Here is a 23,172-nt window from a genome sequence, read left to right as displayed (position 1 = left end):
TCAGGATACAAAATCCACATACAAAAATCAATAGCATTTCTATATACTAGTAATGATCAAGCTAAGAAAACAAGTCAAGAATGCAAGCTCATTTACAATAGCTACATAAAGTATGTAGGAATACGTTTAACCAAGGAGGTGAAAGATCTCTACAAGGAAAACTACAAAACACCAATGAAAGTAATTGTAAATGACACCAAGAAATGGGAAAACATCCCATGCTTATGCATTGGAAGAGTCAAAATTGTTAAAATGACCACACTATTCAAAGCAATCTAGAGATTCAGTGCAATTCCTACCAAAATACCAATGTCATTTTTTCACAGAATTAGAAAAAAAATCTTAAAATTAACGTAGAACCACGAAAGAGCACAAAGAGCTGAAGCAATCCTAAACAAAAAGAACAACGCTGGAGGCATCACATTACCTGGTTTCAAATTATTCTACAAGGCTATACTAACCCAAACAGCATGGTATTGGTATAGAAGTAGACAAATTGATCAATGGAAAAGATTAGAGAATCCAGAAATAAAGCCTCATACCTACAGCCAATCAATCTTTGAAAGAATTAACAGAAACATACACTGGAGAAAGGACACCCTATTCAATAAATGGTACTGGGAAATTTGGGTTGCAATATGCAAAAGAAGGAAATTGGACCCCTATCTTTTACCATATACAAAAATTTACTCAGGATGGATTAAAGACTCAAATGTAAGATCTGAAACTATTAAAACACTAGAAGAAAATCTAGAAAAACTCTACTGATCATTGGCCTTGGCAAATAATTTATGACTAAGATCTCAAAAGGAAGTGCAATGAGAACAAGAATAGAGAAATGGGACTTAATTGAACGAAAAATACTTTTGCAGCCAGGCACGGTGGCTCACGCTTGTAATCCCAGCACTTTGGGAGGCCGAGGCGGGTGGATCACGAGGTCAGGAGATCGAGACCACGGTGAAACCCCGTCTCTACTAAAAAATACAAAAAATTAGCCGGGCGTGGTGGCGGGCACCTGTGGTCCCAGCTACTCGGAGAGGCTGAGGCAGGAGAATGGCGTGAACCCGGGAGGCGGAGCTTGCAGTGAGCCGAGATTGCGCCACTGCACTCCAGCCTGGGCGACAGAGCGAGACTCCATCTCAAAAAAAAAAAAAAAAAGAAAAATACTTTTGCACAGCAAAAGAAATAATCAACAAAGTGAATAGACAACCTGCAGAGTGGGAGAACATATATGCAAACTATGCCTCCAACAAATAAATGATATCCAGAATCTATAAGGAGCTTAAACAAGTCAACAAGGAAAACAAAAATAACCCCATTAAAAAGTGGGCAAAGGACAAGAACCGACATTTTTCAAAAGAAGACATACAAATGGCCAATAAACATATGACAAAATGCCCAACATCACTAGTTATCAATGAAATGCAAATTAAAACCACAGTGAGATACCATTTTCCACCAGTCAGAATGGCTGTTATTAAAATGAAAAAACAAACAATCAGACAAAAAAACAGATGTTGACAAGGATGCAGATAAAAGAGAATGCTTACACACAGTTGGGAATGTGAATTAGCATAACTTCTATGGAAAACAATGTGGAGATTTCTCAAAGACCTAAAAATAGTAGCTCTATTTGTTTCAGTAGTCTCACTACTGGGTATCTACACAAAGACAAAGAAATCATTATATCAAAAAGATATTTGTACTTGGATGTTTATCGCAGCACTGTTCACAACAGCAAATATATGGAACCATCCTAAGCGTCCATTAATGGATGATTGGATAAAGAAAATTATAGATATATGTATATATATATATGTATATATATACAATGTTATATATACACACACACACACACACAATGGAACACTATTTATTAATAAAATAATGAAATTATCTCTTTTTCACCAACATGGATGCAATTGGAGGCTGTTACCTTACGTGAAACAACTAAGAAACAGAAAGTCAAATACTGCATGTTATCATTTATAAGTGGGAACTAAATAATGTATACACATCGACATAGAGAGTGGAAGACATTGGAGACTTCAAAGGGCAGGAGAGTAGGAAGGGGTGAGGGAAGGGAAATTACCTAAATGGCACAATCCACATTATTCGGGTGATAGTTACACTAAAAACCGTAATTTCACCACTTTGTAATATATCTGTGTAACAAAATGGCACTTGTACCCCCTAAATCTACAAATAAATAAATGGCTAAGGTAAGCATACTTTCTAAAAAGAAAAAAAAAGAATCCATGCTCTTAAACACTGTGCTATAAGGCTGATATTGATTTGTTTAAAATAAGAACTTTTTGAAGTATAATTTACATATTATAAAATTTATTTTACATGTACAATTCAATGATTTTTAGTAGATTTATAGAATTGTGCAACTATAACCAAAATTCAAGTTTAGAACATACTAGCACTTCCAAAAATCTCTCTACAAATTTGTAGTAACACTCCGTTCTCACCCCAACACCAGTCGACTAGTAATGTACTTTCTGTCTCTATAGATTTGTCTTTCTTGGACATGTCATGTGAATGGAATCATACAATGTGCGACACTTTGTGTCTGGCTATTTTCACTTAGCATAACACATTTGAGATTCATCCATGCCATTGTGTGTATTCCTTTTTAATTGATGATTAACATTCCATTGTATAGATATACCACATCTTGTTCATCCATTCACAATAATGGACATTTGGGTTGTTTCCACCTTTTAGCTATTGTGAATAAAGCTGCTATAAACAGGTCTTTCTTTGGACATATGTTTTCATTTATCTTTGTTAGTGAATAATTAGAGTAATTAAAGTAAGAATTAGAGTAAAACCACAGGGTCTTATGGTAAGCTTATGTTAAACTTTTTAAGAAACTGCCAAAATATTGTCCAAAGTGTGATTTCCATCCACCATAATTTATGATCTTATGGTTTTTTTCCAAATCCTTGTCAACATTTGAAATTGTTGATCTTTTTTATTTTAGCCATTTTAGTGTGCATGTAGTAGTATCTCATTGTAGTTTTAATTTGCATTTCTTTAATGACTAATAATGTTGAACATCTTTCCATGTGCTTATTAGCTAACAATATCTCATTTGCATATATATACACTTCTCATTTTCACATTAGGTTGTTTTTCTTCTCATTATTGAGTTGTAAGGGTTATTTATGTATTTTTAATGCAAGTCCTTTATCAGATGTATGTTTCACAAATATATTCACTTTCTTTGTGCCTTGTCTTTTCATTTTCTTAAAGGTATCTTTTGACAAGCAAAAGCTTTGAATTTTTATGAAGTCTAATTTATCACATTTTTTCTTGTATGCATCATGATTCTGGTATCTACCTAAGAAATCTTTGTGCAGCTCAGGATAACAAAGATTTTTCTCCTATGTTCTCCTTTAGAAATTGTAGCTCTTAAATTTCGGTTTATGATCCATTGTTAGTTGATTTTTGCTTATGGTGTGAGGTAACAGTCTAAGTTCATATCTTACACTTGTATATTAAATTCTCCTGGAAACATTTATTGAGAAAGCTATTTTTTTTCTCCACTGAATTGCTTGGCACCTTGGTCAAAAATCACTTGACTGTAAATATCAAAGTTTATTTCTGGATTTTCTATTTTTTTCCATTAGTCTATATTATAATATTTAGGCCAAAACTGCACCATATTGATTACTGTAGCTTTAAAACTGGAAAGTGTAAGTACTCATGATTTTTTTGGAAAGATGCTTTGGCTATTCTAGATCCTTTGTATTCTCATATAAATTTTAGAATCAACTTGCCATTTTCACAAAAAGAAAATCTGCTGGGATTTTGAAAGCGCATGTGTTGAATATATAGAGCAATTTGGAGAAAATTGCCACCTTAATGCTATTAGGACTTCTAAATTTGTGAACACGGAATGTCTGAACATGTCACCTTCAAATAAAGATGGTTTTGATTTTTACTTTCCAATCATTCTCTTATATTCTTTTGCTTGCCTAATTATTTAGACAGCTTTATTGAAATATGATTCACATGTCACACAATTTATCTTCTTGAAGTGTATAATTAAATGATTTTTAATATATTCACTGTTGTGCAACCATCACCAAGATCTAATTTCAGAACGTTTTAGTCACCTCAAAAAAGAAACTCCATACCATTAGCAGTCATTCCCCATTTCTTTTCTTCTTTGACTGGCTAAATTCTTCAATAAGAAGTTGAATAAGGAAGAAAAAACATCCTTGCTTGATCTTAGGGGAAGTATCTTAGTCTTTCACTATTAACTATGATGCTAGATGAGGGTTTTTAGTAAGTGCCGTTTATCAATTGAGGAAGTTGCCTTCTATTCCTAGATTTTTGAGAGTTTTTAATCATAAAGCAGTTTTAGACTTCATCTTCCTGGTTTTGTTTTTGACCTCCTTTAACTTTTTCTCTATAAAGTTGTCATAATTTTAAAATGTTAGTTTGATCAAGTTACCCTCTGCTTAAAATCCCACAGTGCCTCTATATTTCACTCATAGTGAAAGCAAAAATATCCAGGAGCCCTTATACTATCTAGTTTATGCCCCATAGTTTCCTCTTTGAACTCATCTTCTATTACTCTTCCCCTTGATCTCTACAAGACAGCCGCAGTAGCCTTGTTGCTATTTCTTTTTTTTTTTTTTAATTTCCTAATTTTCTTTTTTTTTTTTATTATACTTTAGGTTTTAGGGTACATGTGCACAATGTGCAGGTTTGTTACATATGTATCCATGTGCCATGTTGATTTCCTGCACCCATTAGCTCGTCATTTAGCATTAGGTATATCTCCTAATGCTGTCCCCGCCCCCCCCACCCCCCACCCCACAACAGTACCCGGAATGTGATGTTCCCCTTCCTGTGTCCATGAGTTCTCATTGTTCAATTCCCACCTATGAGTGAGAACATGCGGTGTTTGGTTTTTTGTCCTTGCAATAGTTTACTGAGAATGATGTTTTTCAGTTTCATCCATGTCCCTACAAAGGACACGAACTCATCATTTTTTATGGCTGCATAGTATTCCATGGTGTATATGTGCCACATTTTCTTAATCCAGTCTATTGTTGTTGGACATTTGGGTTGGTTCCAAGACTTTGCTATTGTGAATAGTGCCGCAATAAACATACGTGTGCATGTGTCTTTATAGCAGCATGATTTATACTCCTTTGGGTATATACCCAGTAATGGGATGGCTGGGTCAAATGGTATTTCTAGTTCTAGATCCCTGAGGAATCACCACACTGACTTCCACAATGGTTGAACTAGTTTACAGTCCCACCAACAGTGTAAAAGTGTTCCTGTTTCTCCACATCCTCTCCAGCACCTGTTGTTTCCTGATTTTTTAATGATGGCCATTCTAACTGGTGTGAGATGGTATCTCACTGTGGTTTTAATTTGCATTTCTCTGATGGCCAGTGATGATGAGCATTTCTTCATGTGTTTTCTGGCTGCATAAATGTCTTCTTTTGAGAAGTGTCTGTTCATGTCCTTTGCCCACTTTTTGATGGGGTTGTTTGTTTTTTTCTTGTAAATTTGTTTGAGTTCATTGTAGATTCTGGATATTAGCCCTTTGTCAGATGAGTAGGTTGCAAAAATTTTCTCCCATTCTGTAGGTTGCCTGTTCACTCTGATGGTAGTTTCTTTTGCTGTGCAGAAGCTCTTTAGTTTAATGAGATCCCATTTGTCAATTTTGGCTTTTGTTGCCATTGCTTTTGGTGTTTTAGACATGAAGTCCTTGCCCACGCCTATGGCCTGAATGGTATTGCCTAGGTTTTCTTGTAGGATTTTAATGGTTTTAGGTCTAACATTTAAGTCTTTAATCCATCTTGAATTAATTTTTGTATAAGGTGTAAGGAAGGGATCCAGTTTCAGCTTTCTACATATGGCTAGCCAGTTTTCCCAGCACCATTTATTAAATAGGGAATCCTTTCCCCATTTCTTGTTTTTGTCAGGTTTGTCAAAGATCAAATAGTTGTAGATATGCGGCATCATTTCTGAGGGCTCTGTTCTGGTCCATTGATCTATATCTCTGTTGTGGTACCAGTACCATGCTGTTTTGGTTATTGTAGCCTTGTAGTATAGTTTGAAGTCAGGTAGCGTGATGCCTCCAGCTTTGTTCTTTTGGCTTAGGATTGACTTGGCAATGCGGGCTCTTTTTTGGTTCCATATGAACTTTAAAGTAGTTTTTTCCAATTCTGTGAAGAAAGTCATTGGTAGCTTGATGGGGATGGCATTGAATCTATAAATTACTTTGGGCAGTATGGCCATTTTCACGATATTGATTCTTCCAACCCATGAGCATGGAATGTTCTTCCATTTGTTTGTATCCTCTTTGCTATTTCTTGAGCACACTGGGCACACTTCTACCTCAGGGCCTTTGCATTGTTACCCCTTCTAACTTGAATGCTCTTTCCCCAGGTTTCTACAAGGCTCATTCTCTCATCTGCTTCAGATTGTTGCTCAAATGTCACCTACTCAGTGAGGGACCTGCTAAACACCCTATTAAAAATTGCAACCCCTTCCAAAGCATGGTAAAATGAGAGTAATAACTGAAGTATGTATGTGGGGGAGAAGGGTGCAGGTACAGGGCCAAAAAGGTCGTCAGATTTTCATTTGTATCCTCATCTCCCAAAGAAGGGGCTTCCTGGATTGCCTCTTACTTTGTATCTGATCTTCGCATAAAGAGCAAAGCAGGCTAACCCCTGTATTGCAACCATAGTTCTATGATCTGAATGCCACATTTTCAGGGAATTCTGACCTTTTTTGAAAAGCTCACTGAAAACTGCTAGCAAAAATATAACCAGACTTAGTAGAGCTTCACAAATGAATCCATGAAGAGGGAGAAAGGTTGGAAAAGGAGAGGGGACATGCAATTTTTACAGGGTTTGTTTATTTTGCTGATCTGAAGTCAGAGGCAACCATGTCACTTAAAGGCTCTGATTCTGCCCCAGCTTTCTCTTTGAAATTATTTTCTATGTTTAGTAAAGATAATAATGATGATAGTGATAATCCTCTGGAGTAGATAAAGACTTTGATTTCTTTTTTTCTAATTTGTGCCTCCTACCACCCTATAAATCCCTGATGTTGTTAAATGAATAAATGTTGAGTGGATGGATGGGTTATGTAAGGGAAGGGGCTATTGTCTCTATTTCATTTTATAGGTGAAGGAACTAAAGTTCCCTTGGATATTTACAAAATTTCTGATGTGTCTTGGACAAAAGCTGAATTCTGAAGCTAGCCTGCAATACTCCACCAATCTGACTTTTATTCTTAAGGCATGAAAGGGGTTTCATGACTCAAAGAACCAGACACAAGAGAAATGTATTTCACTGAAAAACATGCTCCTTGTGTTGGATACTGAAAAGATTCCATGAGAATTTAATAAAGAAAATTGTGTTCCTTTTCTCCACTTATATTATTATTTCCAAGATACTGCCTCTTACGAGTAATGCCAAGGGGAAATTACTTTATGTCTAGCCAGCAGTTCTGGGGACATGGAAAATAAGACCACAACAAATAGACTATCAAAGCAGGATGCAAAGGTAGTGATTTCTGATTAGGGGCAAAACTGATTTATAATAACTTTTCTATCTTTCTTCCCATCCACTTCTTGCTCAACCCACCTAAGCACAGAGGAGAGAGAAAAAGCAAATGTTTGTAGGGGCAAGGTACTTCATAAACCAAATTACGTTGTGCTCTTTTCATTAGTTCTTAAACATGTCAATGCTGTCTGATCTTCTTGCCCTCCTTATCTCCCTTCACATATTGACATAGGATTGTCAATATCCCTTCAAGTTTTTTCTGCAACAGAAAGCACCCTGACTGTATTCAGGCTAATGTACTCAACTCTTGCCCTGTGTCAATGGTTAACTGCATATGTGAGGGTTAGCTTTCTCTTCCTATAACAAACAGTGGTTACTATGAGGGCAACGATTGTAGCTTGTGCCTCTGGTTCTTCCTTCTTTTCTTAGTATCTTCCCATGACTACCTTACACATAGAACAAACTTGCTCAAAGATAACTAGAGCATCTCTCATATGACTTAAAGATTACTGAGGACCTGAGGAGACCGTTACCCTCAGATGAATGGAAAATTGCTAGTGTAGAAAGAACACCAGATTTGCACTGCAGCTCTCCAGGTTGTGTGACTTGAGAAACTCACTTTAACACCATGAATTCTTATTTTTGAAATAAAGATGATAATAACGCCTGCAATATGTCCCTCACAGGGTCACTATAGGGAGCAAATGAGGTAAATAGAATCCTTAGTTCCAGGCAACCAGGGTCGCTACATCACAAATGTTAGCAGTAGGCCTGAGTGGAATTACTGATGGGAATGTTCTTTAGAAGTTGTAACATGCTGTGAGCATCTCATAGGTTATTAGCAATGATCATCATAATGATAATTATACATTGAACCTTCCATGCCTTCATAGACACATGGATGTTTGTAATTTGACAAGAAATATCTCCTGGTATCTCACTCTCATTAACCAGAGAAAAACTGTTAAGCAGCAATAGCCTGCGGATATTTTCTTGTTAAGATCTTGCTTCCTAACACTGTTACAGTAGCACTGTGATGTGAAGAGTGAGAAAAGGAGATCCCACACATGGGACCCCTTGCATGCACTTCTTTATTTGTTGCCTCAACAAAACACTTCCCCACAGGCTTCTTTGGTAATTGCATAGAAGTGAGGCATATTCTTTTCAGTCTCATATATTGACGTTTTATTAGGCAAGATTTCTGGTCCTAAGGAGTACCTGGGCCCTGAAAAGTTCTCAGCAGAAGTGCCTATCTAAGGGAAGAAGCCATTGGGGGAATGGGTGACACTATAATTGAGAACCAGTTTCTCAACTTATTAGAACTCCAAAAGGATGGCAGAGGTTGAGTCCAATATAACCAAGAAGTATAAAGGCTAGTTAGAAGTAGGTCATGAGGGCTAGCTTCCAAGCAACTCTTAAGTTTTGCTGTGTGAGCCCCATTTCTACATAGGAGGCTACTATCTAGCCCAAGGAAAGTTAAGCCTTGAAGAAAATAAAAAAAAAAAATCGGAAGAAGAAACCTTGAAATAGACTATTCAGAGAGACTATTGCAGGGGAATGAGTATGTAAACATATCATATACCATTCAGATTTCCACGGAGCAATCCATGCAGCATCTTTTCCAAATGTTGCCTCTGTTGACAGAGTATGAGCTCTTTAGACTTGACCTCTAAGGTTTCCGATGTACTCCATCACCTTTGTATTTTTTCCCGGAGTGGTCAGTTTTCGTGCATGTGTGTGTGTGTGTGTGTGTGTGTGTGTGGTGTATGTGTGTGTGTGTTCCTCAAGAGCCATCTCTTTCAACAAAGCTATAGCAGTTCCTGTGAGCAGCAGAATTATCTTCTTTGTCTCTCTGTTAATGATCAGGGTAAAGATATTCTTTCTACATATCTCTTCTCTTCAGTGCAATCTTTAAATTGGTTAACTCACAGAATAGCCTACTGAGAAGAAATAGTTCAGAAATAATTAAACTGCAATCAGGAGTGAATGAGTCAGAACCTGGTGTTTCCAGGCTTCTTGGGGGGGTGTCTAAGGAAGTACAGTTAGGACAGAAAAGTTATATTTGTTTTTCAAAGGTGACAGGATGGGATTCAGATATGATCCAAAAATATGAGTACTTAATGCCTCTTTGAGAGGCTATCTAGTTCATTTTATCCATCCTTTGTGTTCATAAAGACTTGAATCTCAGTCAACTTAAACAAACAAAAATCTCGTTATTCTTAGGAACACTCCATTGCTGCTGAGTGGGAATGCAGCCCTGTGTTTAATAACATTTATTTTAGCTTAATTTCATTTTCTGTTTGCCTTTCTTTCAGGTTAACAATTCATGCTGAGTGTCCCATGCATTTGGAAGATTTTCCCATGGATGTGCATGCCTGCCCACTGAAGTTTGGAAGCTGTATGTATTTTCTCTCTCTCTCTCTCTCTCTCTCTTTTTTTGCCTGATCTTCCAAAAAGAAATTTAACATATTCTATTCTGTCCACTGCAAGTTTCTAAAGCTGAGGCTTTTAATCCAGGCTGGTATCAGGGTGGGTCAGAGAGTGGGGTTGAGTGGTACTAACTAATCAGGAGGAGGAGACTTAGCCTTTAACAAGAGTTTTCTTTCTAAGAAGTAAACTTTATTTTGCCATTTCAGACTAATTTCTCTGTCATTAGATTGAAACATTAATGTCTGTTTTCTAAATTGCCCAAAGGACAGAGCAAGACAGAAGTGATATAAAATACAGTCACAGCTACCTAAGGACAAGATATGTCAAACAGAATGTGGTTATATTTTTTGAAGTGCATATTCTACCTGCATCTTCATATACTTCTACGCAATTCTTAACAGTGTATGATAGGCAGGAAGTGACTGTGAAGATTTGCTCACTTTTGAAAGTATTGCCTATACTCAATTTTCTCCTTCTATTCTTTGCTCAATTTCACTTGTTGGGTCATTTGTGTTTTGCTTAATGATTTTTGAGGTACCTTGCTGATTGTGAATACAAACCAGTCATTGATATGTTATCTTTTAATCTTTTATTATTTTAATCTGTGGTTTGTCTTTTAATTTTGTTTTTGATATCTTTTATTATACCAAAGCTATTTATTTTTATCGTTGCTAAATTTGCTAAATATATCATTTTATTTGGAAAAAAAAAAAAAAAAAAAAAAAGAAAGTATTGCCTTTTCCCGTAGCTGTACATTTTACAGAGAAAGTAGTAAATATATAGTCCATTTTCAAATGAATTAGAAAAATCAACATCGAATAGAATTTGAGTGAGTTTTTGAACCGAAATATTTCAGAGTGAGTTTCATACACAGAGTCATCAGAGTAATATACCAAAATCTGTGTTGATCATGTCAAAATTAATTTAGCTGTGTTTTGAAACAGAAAGTGCATTTGAAAAGACCCAAATAATTAAGTGCAACATATTTCCTCAATCATTAGTTTTTCAAATCTTTACAGATTGTCTTCTGTGTGCCAGGTTCTATTCTAGGAGCTTGGAATGCATCCATGAATAAAACAAAAACCTTGCTCTTATGGAGCTATATTATAGAGAGAAGAATGATAGTGAAAGATAAAATAATGGATTAAAGGGTAAAGCATAAGACATGTTGTAATATGAGAAGCAACATGGGAAAACATAAAAGTATTGCAGAATTAGGGGAATCATCCATGTCTAGGTGGAGGATTTGTGTTACCACTGAAATTGAAAGTAGGGTGATTAGCGTCACCCTAATTTTTTAAAAGTAACATTCAAGCAGAAATATTAAGAAAATAGAGAGATTATCAATGCATATATATATATACATGCATATATATATACATACATATACATGCATGTATATATACATGTATATACATGTATATATATGCATGTATATATAATGTGGAAATAGAGCTCTGAGTAGAAGGAACAACCAGGAAGAATACCTTATGTCTGAAAAGTAGGTGACTTGTTCAACCAGCGTGGCTGGCCAGAGTGAGGAAGGGGAGAGCAGGAGAAAAGGACGAGACCAAAGTGGGGGCCAGGTAATCCAAAGTCTTATAGGCCATTAAAGGGCTTTGAATTACATTCTAAGAAAAATGAAGAACAGTTAGAATATTTTAGACAAAAGAATGGCATTATCTGACTTATGTCTTAAAATAATTACTAGGAATTTTTTAAATGATCTAAGTAGAAGAGGGATCAAACCATGTGGAGCCCACGTAGGAGGTGACTGCAATATTTCTGAGTAGAACAGAGTTGTTTATTGGTGAACAGTGTTCCCTTCATTAACAACTATAAAACCTAGAACCATAGAAACAATAAAGCTCAGTGAAGATTGAAGTGTCTAAAATTCTGGAGAAAGGGGAGAGAGAGCCTCTCATAGATGAAGTTGTGACCTACAGCTTTTTCATCTCTGGGGGCATTTGCCAGTTCTGGCCTTGGATTGCAGCTTGCTGGGCATAGGGCTCATACTGGTGGATGAGAAGAAACAGCAATGATTTGATGATCACACAGGGCTAGGGTGACACAAGGGAAATATCTGAAACATCTCAAATTAATGGCTGGTCTCCCTCTCAATATAATTGATGAATTTTGAATTTGCACGGAGCACGAGGACAAAAGCTAATACGAAAAACATTGAAAAGCAGAGCTTCCTTTTCTGCAGTCTTCCAATACTAAAAAAAAAAAAAAAAAAAAAAAAGACATGCTAGACTACTAGTTTAAAATCCTAGAGAGCTATATCCTAGGAACAAGGCAATAGCAGAGACAGACTAGATTAGTCAAAACTATAACCCAGCACAAGTCTGTTATGAGATGAAGGTGATAATTCTCCCATACTATCTGTATAGCAAAGTAAATAATGGTGGAAAAGATACTTCTCTTTGAAAATACTACAGTTTTATACACAATGTATGGAATTCAATGAAAAATCAATAGTCATATGAATAGGCAGGCCCATGAGACCTAAAACCAAGTTTTAAAACCAATGCCAAAAACCAAAATATATAAACAGACCTACAGGTGATTTAGATGTCAGAGTTTGTAGACAAAGACTTTAGAAAGCTATGGCTAATATATTCAAGAAAAAAAAAGGAAATGATTACTAAAGCAGATCAAATACCCATAATTTTAACAGAAAATTGGAACCTATAAAGAAGAATAAATTAGAATTACAGGGAAGTACAATATCTAAAATTCAGAATTCAATGGATAGATTTGACAAGCAGAAGGCAGGATCAGATGACTGAAAAATTGATAAATAGAAAAAAGCAGAACCGAAGGATAGAAAGATAAATACAGAAACAAGTAAAAAGCATGTAGGTCATAGTAAGGGATTATAAATCATCCTATTATGAAGACACATGCACATGTATGTTCATCGCAGCACTACTCACAATAGCAAAGACATGGAATCAACCTAAATGCCCATCAATAATAGACTGGATAAAGAAAATATAGTACATATATACCATGGAATATTCTGCAGCCACCAAAAAAGAATGAGGTTTTGTCCTTTGCAGGGACATGCGTGGAGCTGGAGGCCATTATCCTTAGCAAGCTAACACAGGAACAGAAAACCAAATACCACAAGTTCTCACTTATAAGTAGGAGCTAAATGATGAGAACAGATGGACACACAGAGAGGAACAACACACACTGGGGCTTTTTGGAGGGTGGGAGGAGAGAGAGGATCAGGAAAAATAACTAATGGGTACTAATCTTAACACCTGGGTGATGAAATAATCTGTACAGCAAACCCCCATGACACAGGTTTACCTATGTAACAGTCCTGCACATCCTGCATATGTACCCCTGAACTTAATTGCAATGTGTAATTTGCAGAGGATAAACAGGCAGATGAAGGAGCAAAAGCAATAATTAAGTAAAGGCCAAACACTTTAAAACTCATGAAAATTATCAGCTCAAATACTCAAGAAATCATATAAACATGAAGCAGCATAAATAGAATGAAAAAATGCTTATTCTAAAGTTTATATGGAAATATTTAAAGTAACAAGAATAGTTAAGGTGATCTTAGAATAATAAAGCTGGGAAATTTACATTAAAATCTAATCTGATATCAGATATCTAGAGGTATTTTGAAGTTACAGTAATTTAGAAAAGGTATTATTATTGCAAAGTAGACAAATATACTCATGGAACAGAATAGAAGAGAGAGAGAACGAGAGAGAGAGAGACAGAGAGAGAGAGATGCATCTTGATTCTTATATCACATGATAAACAAAAATAAATTCCAGATGGTTTCCAGATCTAAATGTGAAAGAGTGAAAGGTAAAACAATCCAGCTTTTATTAATAGAAGAAAGCATAAGAGAGTATCTCCATGATCTTGGAAAAGGTAGAGATTGCTTACACAGGACATAGATTAACATTAACCATAAAGGTAAAATAGAATGACTTAAAATATATTAAAAATTAAGAAATTTTCTTTATTAGAAGATCATTAAGGGAGTGAGTAGAAGCCACAAAGAGGGAGAAAGTATTTGCATTGCATATGCTTAACAAAGGACTCAAAAGCATAAGACATCCTGCAAATCTATATGAAAAGTATCTGAAACCTCGACAGAAAAAAGGCCAAAGTCTTTAATGGGCACTTGTTAAAACAGTTTCCCAAGCTCACAAACACACACACACACGCACATGCACAGGCACACAGTCACAGACAGACACACACACACAGTGACTGATTGCATTAGTCAGCAGGGAAATGCAAAATAAAATCCAAAGGCTACCAGTACACACCCATTAGAATGACTAACATAAAAAAGACAGAAAATACCACTTCTTGGTGAGGATGTTGAGCAAATCTGTACTCTAATGTGCTACTGATAAGAATCTACATTTGTACCAAGGTTTTGGAAAATTGTTTGGTGCTATTTAATAGTGCTATACATGTACATATCATATAACTTCGCATCTCTAGTCCTGAATATAGTTCCAAACAGGCATCATCGTTTATGTATACCAAAAGGCATATAAAGAATGTCCATAGCAGAGCTCATTGTAATAAACTCCGCTGGGAACTACCTTAATGCCCATCAGAATGGATTAAAAAGCTGTAGCATAGTCACGCAATGAAGTACTATACAGCAATGACAATTATATTACACTCAACAACATGGATGAGGTACAGCCACAATGCTGAGCAAAAGCCAAATACATAAGTGTATATAGAGTCTGATTCTATTTATACTATATACACAAAGAGGCAAAACTAATATGTGCTGTTAAAAGTCTTTAATATTTTATCCATCATTGCCATTGGTTGTATTTCCAAATTCCTGACAGATTAAGCAATGGGATTCAGGAACAAGAAGTTGGAATTCCTAGGTATTTTATAAATTCAATGTTATTCATAGAACACTTTCAAACTTCTTAATGCTCTCTATACATAATCATGGATATCTAACTTTTAATAAATAAAAATATTAATAGTAACTTTAGAAGTATTCATAAAGAGTGGTAATATATGGTACGATTACTCAGACACGAGAAAATAATAGCAAACTGATAGTATTTGAATAACAACATTTGAATTTCTTAATAAAGTAAACAGCACTACATAGAATCACTCATCAAAATTGCCAGATTAAGGATTTATTTTGCTTCTTAAACTTGTTATGTATTAGAAGAACACTCTCAGGGTTTGTGTATAGTATACTATGCATATAGTATATAGTGCTTTATGCATTTAGAATACTGTGTGTAGTATACTATACATATAAAGTACTATGTGTATAGTATACTTATGCATATAGACTTACTAATATTAAATTTTCAAGAATTACCATCAGCAGCATAGAGGGCATTAACACACTTATAATAAGCAAAATCAACTGATCAGGTTGTGACCACTTTAATCCTATGTACTTCTGTCCTGACACCAGAGAATTTCAAAACTTTAACTCAGTGTGACAGTGTTTCCTGCTCTTGGTTTTGACTTAACATCAATAGATTCCTTCAAAGTAGTAAAGTCTGTATGTCTATTGTTAAGCTTTAATTCTTACAAGATCATTATAATACTTTTTTCTGGTTTTGCTCATATCTCAAGTATTTTTCTCTGGATTTGATATTCAGAAAAATATCTGTCTTTCTCAACACAATGTCAGGAAGGAGTTTCCACATAGAAGCACTAGTCAGGATAGTGGTTACCCTTGATGAGGGTTGTTATTGGAAAGGGAAGCAAATGATACTCCTGGGTGCTGATTATCTGGAATGTAACTTCGGTGTTCATAAAAGAGATCTGGATTGGAGATTTAATTTAGGTGTCATCTACATAGATGATGTTTAAAGCCATACAGGTAGATGAGATCACTGTGGAAATGACTATATACAGAGAAGAGAAGAGAATCAAGGAAGGACTTTTTCTTTAGACATGATAACATTTAGAAGCTAGAAAGAAGAGAATAATTTAATAAATGTGAAGGCAAAGACAGGTGACGTATGAGAAAACCTAAAGGGAACGTGTTGTCCTGGAGGCCAAATAAAGTACATCAAGAAGGAGAGTGATTTAAATTATTAAGTTCCTAAGTGGGCAGTTAAAATTAATCTTAGAAAACCTCTAGTCAGGAAGCAATTCTGGAATGACAGAGTTAGAACTTCTGAAAATCCACTCCTCCATAAAAGCAATGAGACAATTTTCAGGCATTGTCAAAATAAACTTTCTCCAAATTCTGGAAATTAACAAAAGTCTCCTAACACTCTGAAGAGTGTTATTCAAGAAAAATGATTAGTTCTCAGTACGACCAGGGAGCCCTATTCCCATCCTCTTCTTTCCTCCTCTGTAGAAGCCTTGAAGATTTTGTCATGATGAAAAGGTCAATCCATCAGAAAAAGTATAACAATTATAAAGAAATACACACTTAAACACAAAGCCCCAAAATACATGAAGCAACACTGATAGAACTGAAGGGAAAAATAAGACAATTCAACAGTAATAATCAGAGATTTCAATATTCCACTTTCAATACATGGATAGAACATCTAGGCAGATCAACACAGAAATACAAGATTTGCACAATTCTATAAACCAACTAGACATAACCAACATCTATAGAGTGTTCCACCAAACAACGTAAGACTGTACATTATTCTCAAGTGCATATGGAACATTTTCTGAGGTAGGTTATACAATAAGACTCAATAAATTTAAAAGCATTGAAACCATACAAAGTACATTTTCTTACCCAAAATTAGAAATCAGTAAGAAAAGGAAGTTTCCAAAATTTACAAATATGTTGAGATCGAACAACACATTCCCCTCCTAAAGAGACAATGATCCAAATAAAAAATCACAAAGGGAATTAGAAAATATTTTGAAACAAATGAAAATGATGACATAACATACCAAAACTTATGGGATGCATCAGCTTAAAGCAGTGCTTAGAGGGAAATTTATAACTGTAAAACCTATATTTAAAAGAGAAATCTAAAATCAATAACCTGAATTTCCACCTTAAGAGACTAGAAAAAGAAGACCAAACTAAATCCAAAGCAAGCAGAAGGAAAAAATAATAAATATTAGAGTAAAAATAAATAAAAGAATTTTAAAAATTAAAGAAGTTTTAAAAAATCTAAGTTATTTGAAACGATCAGCAAAACTGATAAACCTTTCACCAGACAGACAAAGCAAATAAAAGAATAGAATCACATTACTAAAAGCATGAAAGAAGGCACATCATACTTGCCTTACAGAAATAAGCAGGATTTTATGGGAATACTATGAGCAACTGTACACCAACAAATTAGATAACCTAGATGAAATGAAAAAAAGTCATAGAAATATACAAACTGATGGAACTGACTGAAGGAGAAATAGAAGTTTTCATTGGCCCTGTACTAAGTAAATAAGTTACATTAGTAATTTAATAACTTTATCTCATAAAGAAAAGCCCAGGCTTAGATCTAAGGCTTCACCATTGAACTGTACAAAACATTTGAAGAAGACTTGATACCAATCAATACCAGGTTTTCACAAATAATTCTTGCAAAATATAGAAGGGGAAAGAACATTTCTTAATTCATTCTATGAGGCCAGTGTTACCCTGATATCAAAACCAAAGTTAACTAAAAAATACAACTATAGACAAGTATTTCTTATAGACAAGTATTTCTTATGAGTATAGACACAAAAATCTTCAATGAAACTATAGCAACGGATTCAAGCAACTTATAAAATGGATTATACATCATTTTTAAGTGAGATTTATCCCAGGAATACAAAGTTGGCTCAACAACTAAAAACCATTCGACATAATATGACATATTAATAAAATGGACAAAAACCACACGATCATCTCAATACATGAGGAAACATATATACTCTGCACTAGAAATCCAAAATTTTCTTAATTTGCCAGTAACTAGTGGCTATAACTTGTCCTGTCATTGTGAATAATAAAAGTTTTGATAATTGCAATTATTTGATTAAGTTATAAACCAATATAGTACCTGTTTCCATTTGCTTTTATGTATACCAGCCTCAGGCTGTAGCTTTCAGATTCATCAGAGCGCCTAAATGTTTTAAAAATTATTTTTGTTTTAATTGACAAATGTGTATACTTTTTGCGCACAACTAGATGTTTCAATAAATATATATATTGTGTAATGATCAAATCAGGGTATTTAACATTTCTGTTATCTTAAATATTTCTCATGTATTTGTGGTGAGAACATTCAAAATCCTCTCTTCTGGCTATTTTGAAATATATCATACAATATTTTAAAAATATAATCAGTCTTCTGCACAATAGCACACCAGAACTTATTCCTTCTATCCAACTGTACCTTGTACCCATTAATCAATCTCCCTCCATTAATCAAGCTCTCTCCAGGCCCTCTCTCTTCTCCTTCCCCAGTCTCAGGTAACCGCCATTCCACTCTCTACTTTTATGATATATCTATGTTAGATTATGTATATGAATGACACAATGCAATATTTGTCTTTCTGAGCCTTGCTTACTTCATTTAACATAATGTCCTGCAATTTTATCCACATTGCCACAAATAATAGGATTTCATTCTCTTTTTATGGCTGAATAGCATTCCATTGTGTGTGTGTGTGTGTGTGTTTATATATTATATAACATTTTCTTATTCATTCATTCATTCATTCATTCATTCATGGACACTTGGATTGATTCCATATCTTGGCTATTTTGAACAGTGCTAAAATAATAATTGAAATATAGATATCTCTTGAACATATTCACTTTATTTATTTTGGGTGTATACCCAGTAGTGGAATTGCTGGATATTATGGTAATTTGGTTTTTAATTTTTTTAGGAAACTCCATACTTTTTTTCATAGTGGCAGTACCAATTTGCATTCTCACCAACAGTGTATAATAAAGAATTCCCCTTTATTCTCATCTTTTCCAGTGCTTGTTCTCTTTTGTCTTTTTGATAATAGTCATTCTGACCAGGGTGAAGTGATATCTAATTGTGGTTTTGATTTGCATCTCTGTAATGATTAGTGATATTGGGCATTTTTTGTATACCTGGAGGCCATTTGTATATCCTCTTTTGAGAGATGTCTATTAAAGTCTTTTGCCCATTTTTAAAATCAGATTTTTTTATATTGAGTTATTTGAGTTCCTTAGATATACTGGATATTAACCCCTTATCAGATGTATACTTTGCAAATATTTTTCCCATTCTGTGTATTTTCTGTTCACTCTTTGATTGTTTTACTTCCTCTACAGAAGATTTTTAGTTTGATAAAATTCCATATCTCTACTTTGCTTTTAATGCCTGTGCTTTTGGATTCTTATCTAAAAGATCCTTGCCCAGATGACTAATGGCATGGAGAATTTCCCCTACATTTTCTTCTAGTAATTTTATAGCATTGGGTTTTACATTTAAGTCATTAATCCATTTTGATTCAATTTTTTATAGTGAGACGTAAGGGTTTAGTCTCATTCTTGTACATGTGGACATGCAGTTTTCTCAGCAGCAGGTTGAAGAGACAAGTGGGATTCATCCCAGGGATGCAAAAATGGTTGAAAACATACAAATGAATAAATGTGATACATGACATCAACAAAATGAAGGACAAAAAACACATGGTCATTTCAATAGATGAAGAAAATAATATTCAACATCTCTTCCTGATGAAAGCTCTTAACTAATTAGGTATAGAAAAAGAATGTACCTCAACACAATAAAGCCCATATGTGACAAACCTACAGCAAACATCGTACTGAATGGAAAAGGTTTAAAGCTCTTTTCTAAGATCTGAAACTGTGAAACAAGGCAAGGATACCCAGTCTCACCACTTCTCACAACTAGTGGTGAGAAGTCCTAGAAGTACTAGAAGTCCTAGCCAGAGCAATTAGGCAAGAGAAAGAAATAAAAGGCATCCAAATTGGAAAGGAGGAAGTCAAATTGTCCCTGTTTGCAGATGACATAATCATATAAATATATATATATATATCCATACACACATACATATATGTGTATATATATGTGTGTGTGTGTGTATACATATATCCCTAAAGAACTAAACAAAAATTTGTTAGAATTAATGAAGAAAATAAGCAACGTGGAAGGATACAAAATCCACATACAAAAGTCAGTACCATTTCTATATGCCAATAGTGAACTATTTGAAAAAAGAAAGTGATTCCATTTACAATAGCTACAAAACATTAAAATTCCTAGGAATAAATTTAACCAAGGAGGTAAAAGATCTCCACAATGAAAACTATAAACATTGATTAGAAAAATAGAAGAAGACACAAATAAATAGACATCTTGTGTTCATGGATTGGAAGAACTGATATTGTTAAAATGTTCATGCTACCTAAAGCAATCTACACATTCAATACGATTGCTATCAAAACACCAATAACATGCTCCCTGAAATAGAAAAAACATTCTAAAATTCATATGAAACCACAAAAGACCCCAAATCTCCAAAACCATAGTGAGCAAAATCAATAAAGCTGGGGACATCACACTACCTGACTTCAAAATATACCACGAAGCTATAGTAACCAAAACAGCATGGTAGTGGCATAAAAATTGACACATAGAACAATGGAACATAAAAAGACACATGCAATTTTATGTTTATCACAGCACTATTCACAATAGCAAAGTCATGGAATCAACCTAAATGTCCATCAGTGGATGACCGGATAAAGAAAATTGCTATATATATGTATATACAAACACATACACAGACACCGTGGAATACTACTCAGCCATAAAAAGGATGAAATCATGTGTCTGCTGCACCATAGATGGAACTAGAGGCCACTATCCTAAGTGATATAGCTCATAAACTCAAATACCACATATTCTCACTTATAAGTGGGAGCCAAATGATGGATACACATGGATACAGAGAGTGGAATAATACACACTGGAGATTCCAAAAGGTGAGAGGGTATGAGAGGGTAAAGACTGAAAAAATACCTGTAGGGTGCAATGTTTAGTACTTGGGCAGTGGGTACACTAAAAGCTCAGACTTGTCCACTACACAATATATCAGTTTAACAAAACTGCACTTGTACTCTCCAAATCTATAAAAATAAAAAAAAATACAGGAATAGAGAATACAGAAATAAACCTACATATTTACAGCCAACTGATTTTTGACAAAAGCACCAAAATACACATTAAGGGAAGGACAGTCTCTTCAATATATGGTGCTGGGAAATCTGGAGAATCCTTGGATTTTTACCATGTCCAAACCAAACTTAAGTTCTTTTCACTAAAACTCTTTGTGATCTCTATCTTGGTTTAGATCCTGTATTCTGGTTATCTACCTCCTCAACCTTGTATCATATCCCTTTCCCCATTACATTGGCCTTCTGCCAGTTCCTAGAACTCTTTACCACGTAGAAGACTTTGCATTTGCTGGTTTTGGGGAGTTTGGGAGGTTTAGTTGTTTTGTTATTATTTTGGCCTGAAATGTTTTCCATCAAGCTCTTGCATGACTGACTCCTTCTCATTTCTTAATGTTTTAGATTAGAAACCACCCTCAGAGAGATCTTCTCTTATCACTGTATCTAATGACACCCCTCCTCACCCCATAACTCTACTTAATTTTTTTCATAGCATGCATCACTATCTGTTACTATATTATTTATTTACTTGTTTATTGTCTGTCTTTTCTCACTAGACTGTAAGCTCAATGAGGTGATGGGGCCTCAGATGTTTTATGACCGCTGTATCTTCACTATCTAATATGATGCCTTGATATTTGTTGAACGGGTAACTGATTAAATCAATTAATCAAGCAAGTGGTTTCTGACAATATTTCAAAAGAAATGCTTTCTCATTTGTGCTAACATGGCAAGATTGTTTGTTACTTCCTTTTTTCCTGGGGTCTGTTACATACCAAGGCTCAGATAACAGAAGGAGGCATTTTGCTAAGCAACTAAAGACAAGGAGATGCTTTTGCCATTATAGCTCATATGAAATATATTGAGGGGCCCATTCAGCGAGTGCAAAAAGTTCTAACTGTCAGGTAGATATCCTTTCTTCAGGAACCAGTCCCTCCACCCTACCCCAGCTCCTCCATGAAAATAGAATGTTTGGAATTGAGATGAGGGGGCAGTTTTACAGGAGAGAAGCCGAGGAATTAAAGGAGCCCAAATCCATGGAAGAAGGAAAGCAGAAAGAGGTCTAACTGGGAAGAATTCTGCTCGCCAGTGGGTGAATAAATTCCATCATTATCCATGTACTTGCAAAAGCTACAATGTTAGGATCATGTAGAATCGTTGTAAAATGTCCTTTTTCCTTTCTTAACCACCGTGAAAAGTCAAAAATTATAATCATTTCTACTTCTGAAATCGCTCTGTCCCACTCAGTTCAACCCACTGTCTAGTATATTATGCCTGTGGGTCACTGACACCAAAAGGCATTGTGATGACCTTTTAAATACTGTCTTGGCTTCAGTTTCACTCTTTTCCACCAGCCATCCCTACGGCAGCTAGGGTGATCCTTCCCAAGCTTATATCTGGTCATGTCATCTCTCTCCTTTAGGCATGTCCACAACTCCTTGTGTGTACACACATGTATGTACACACATGTGCGTATTCCAACAGAGGTTCCCACATGCCCATTAGAAGTTTCTTCTGGGGACTGTATAATAAAAACGAGAAATCCAGGACTGCAAAAACCCTTAGTTCTTAGGGTAGGCAATTTGGATTTTTTTTTTTTTTTTTTTTTTTGAGACAAAGGGCTTGCTCTATTGCCTGGGCGGGAGTGCAGTGGTTCAATCACAGCTCACTGGAGCCTTGAACTCCTGGGCTCAATTGATCCTCCTGCCTCAGCCTCCTGAGAAGCTGGGGCTACAGGTATGTGCCACCATGCCCAGCTAATTTTTAATTTTTTTGCAGAGACGGTTTCTTTCTATGTTGCCCAGGCTCTTCTCAAACTCTTGGCCCCATGCAATCCTCCTGCATTGGCCTTCCAAGGTGCTGGGATTACAACATAAGCCACTGCACCCAGACTAACTTGGATATTTTATGCTATTTATTAAGCTTCCTTCTGGCCTGTGACTCCAGTGATACTATTAATTCCTTTACTGCTCCATGTGCTCACATACTTCTTGCCTTGGCTATGTTGTTCTTTTGCTAGGAATGTCCTTCTGTTTTTTTTTTTTTTTTTTT

The 23,172-nt window shown here is 35.3% G+C and overlaps 1 protein-coding gene across 3 annotated transcripts in view; it reads left to right on the top strand.

Moving 5' to 3' along the window:
* Positions 1-23,172, top strand: part of GABRA3 (gamma-aminobutyric acid type A receptor subunit alpha3) — a 267,252-nt gene that overhangs the window by 194,483 nt on the left and 49,597 nt on the right. For all 3 annotated transcript variants that reach the window (XR_009214353.1, XM_032757751.2, XM_058441782.1), the window contains exon 6: positions 9,869-9,951. Coding sequence is in view for 2 of the 3 variants with exons in the window: in XM_032757751.2 (XP_032613642.1) it covers positions 9,869-9,951 (83 nt within the window). In the remaining variant the exon portion in view is untranslated. The remainder of the gene's footprint in view (positions 1-9,868; positions 9,952-23,172) is intronic.

The sequence above is a fragment of the Hylobates moloch genome, unplaced genomic scaffold (genome assembly GCF_009828535.3).
Source record: "Hylobates moloch isolate HMO894 unplaced genomic scaffold, HMol_V3 SCAFFOLD_7, whole genome shotgun sequence".
Lineage (NCBI taxonomy): Eukaryota > Metazoa > Chordata > Mammalia > Primates > Hylobatidae > Hylobates > Hylobates moloch.
The sequence above is the reverse complement of the archived record's forward strand: the minus strand, read 5'-3'. Positions and strand labels throughout refer to the sequence as shown.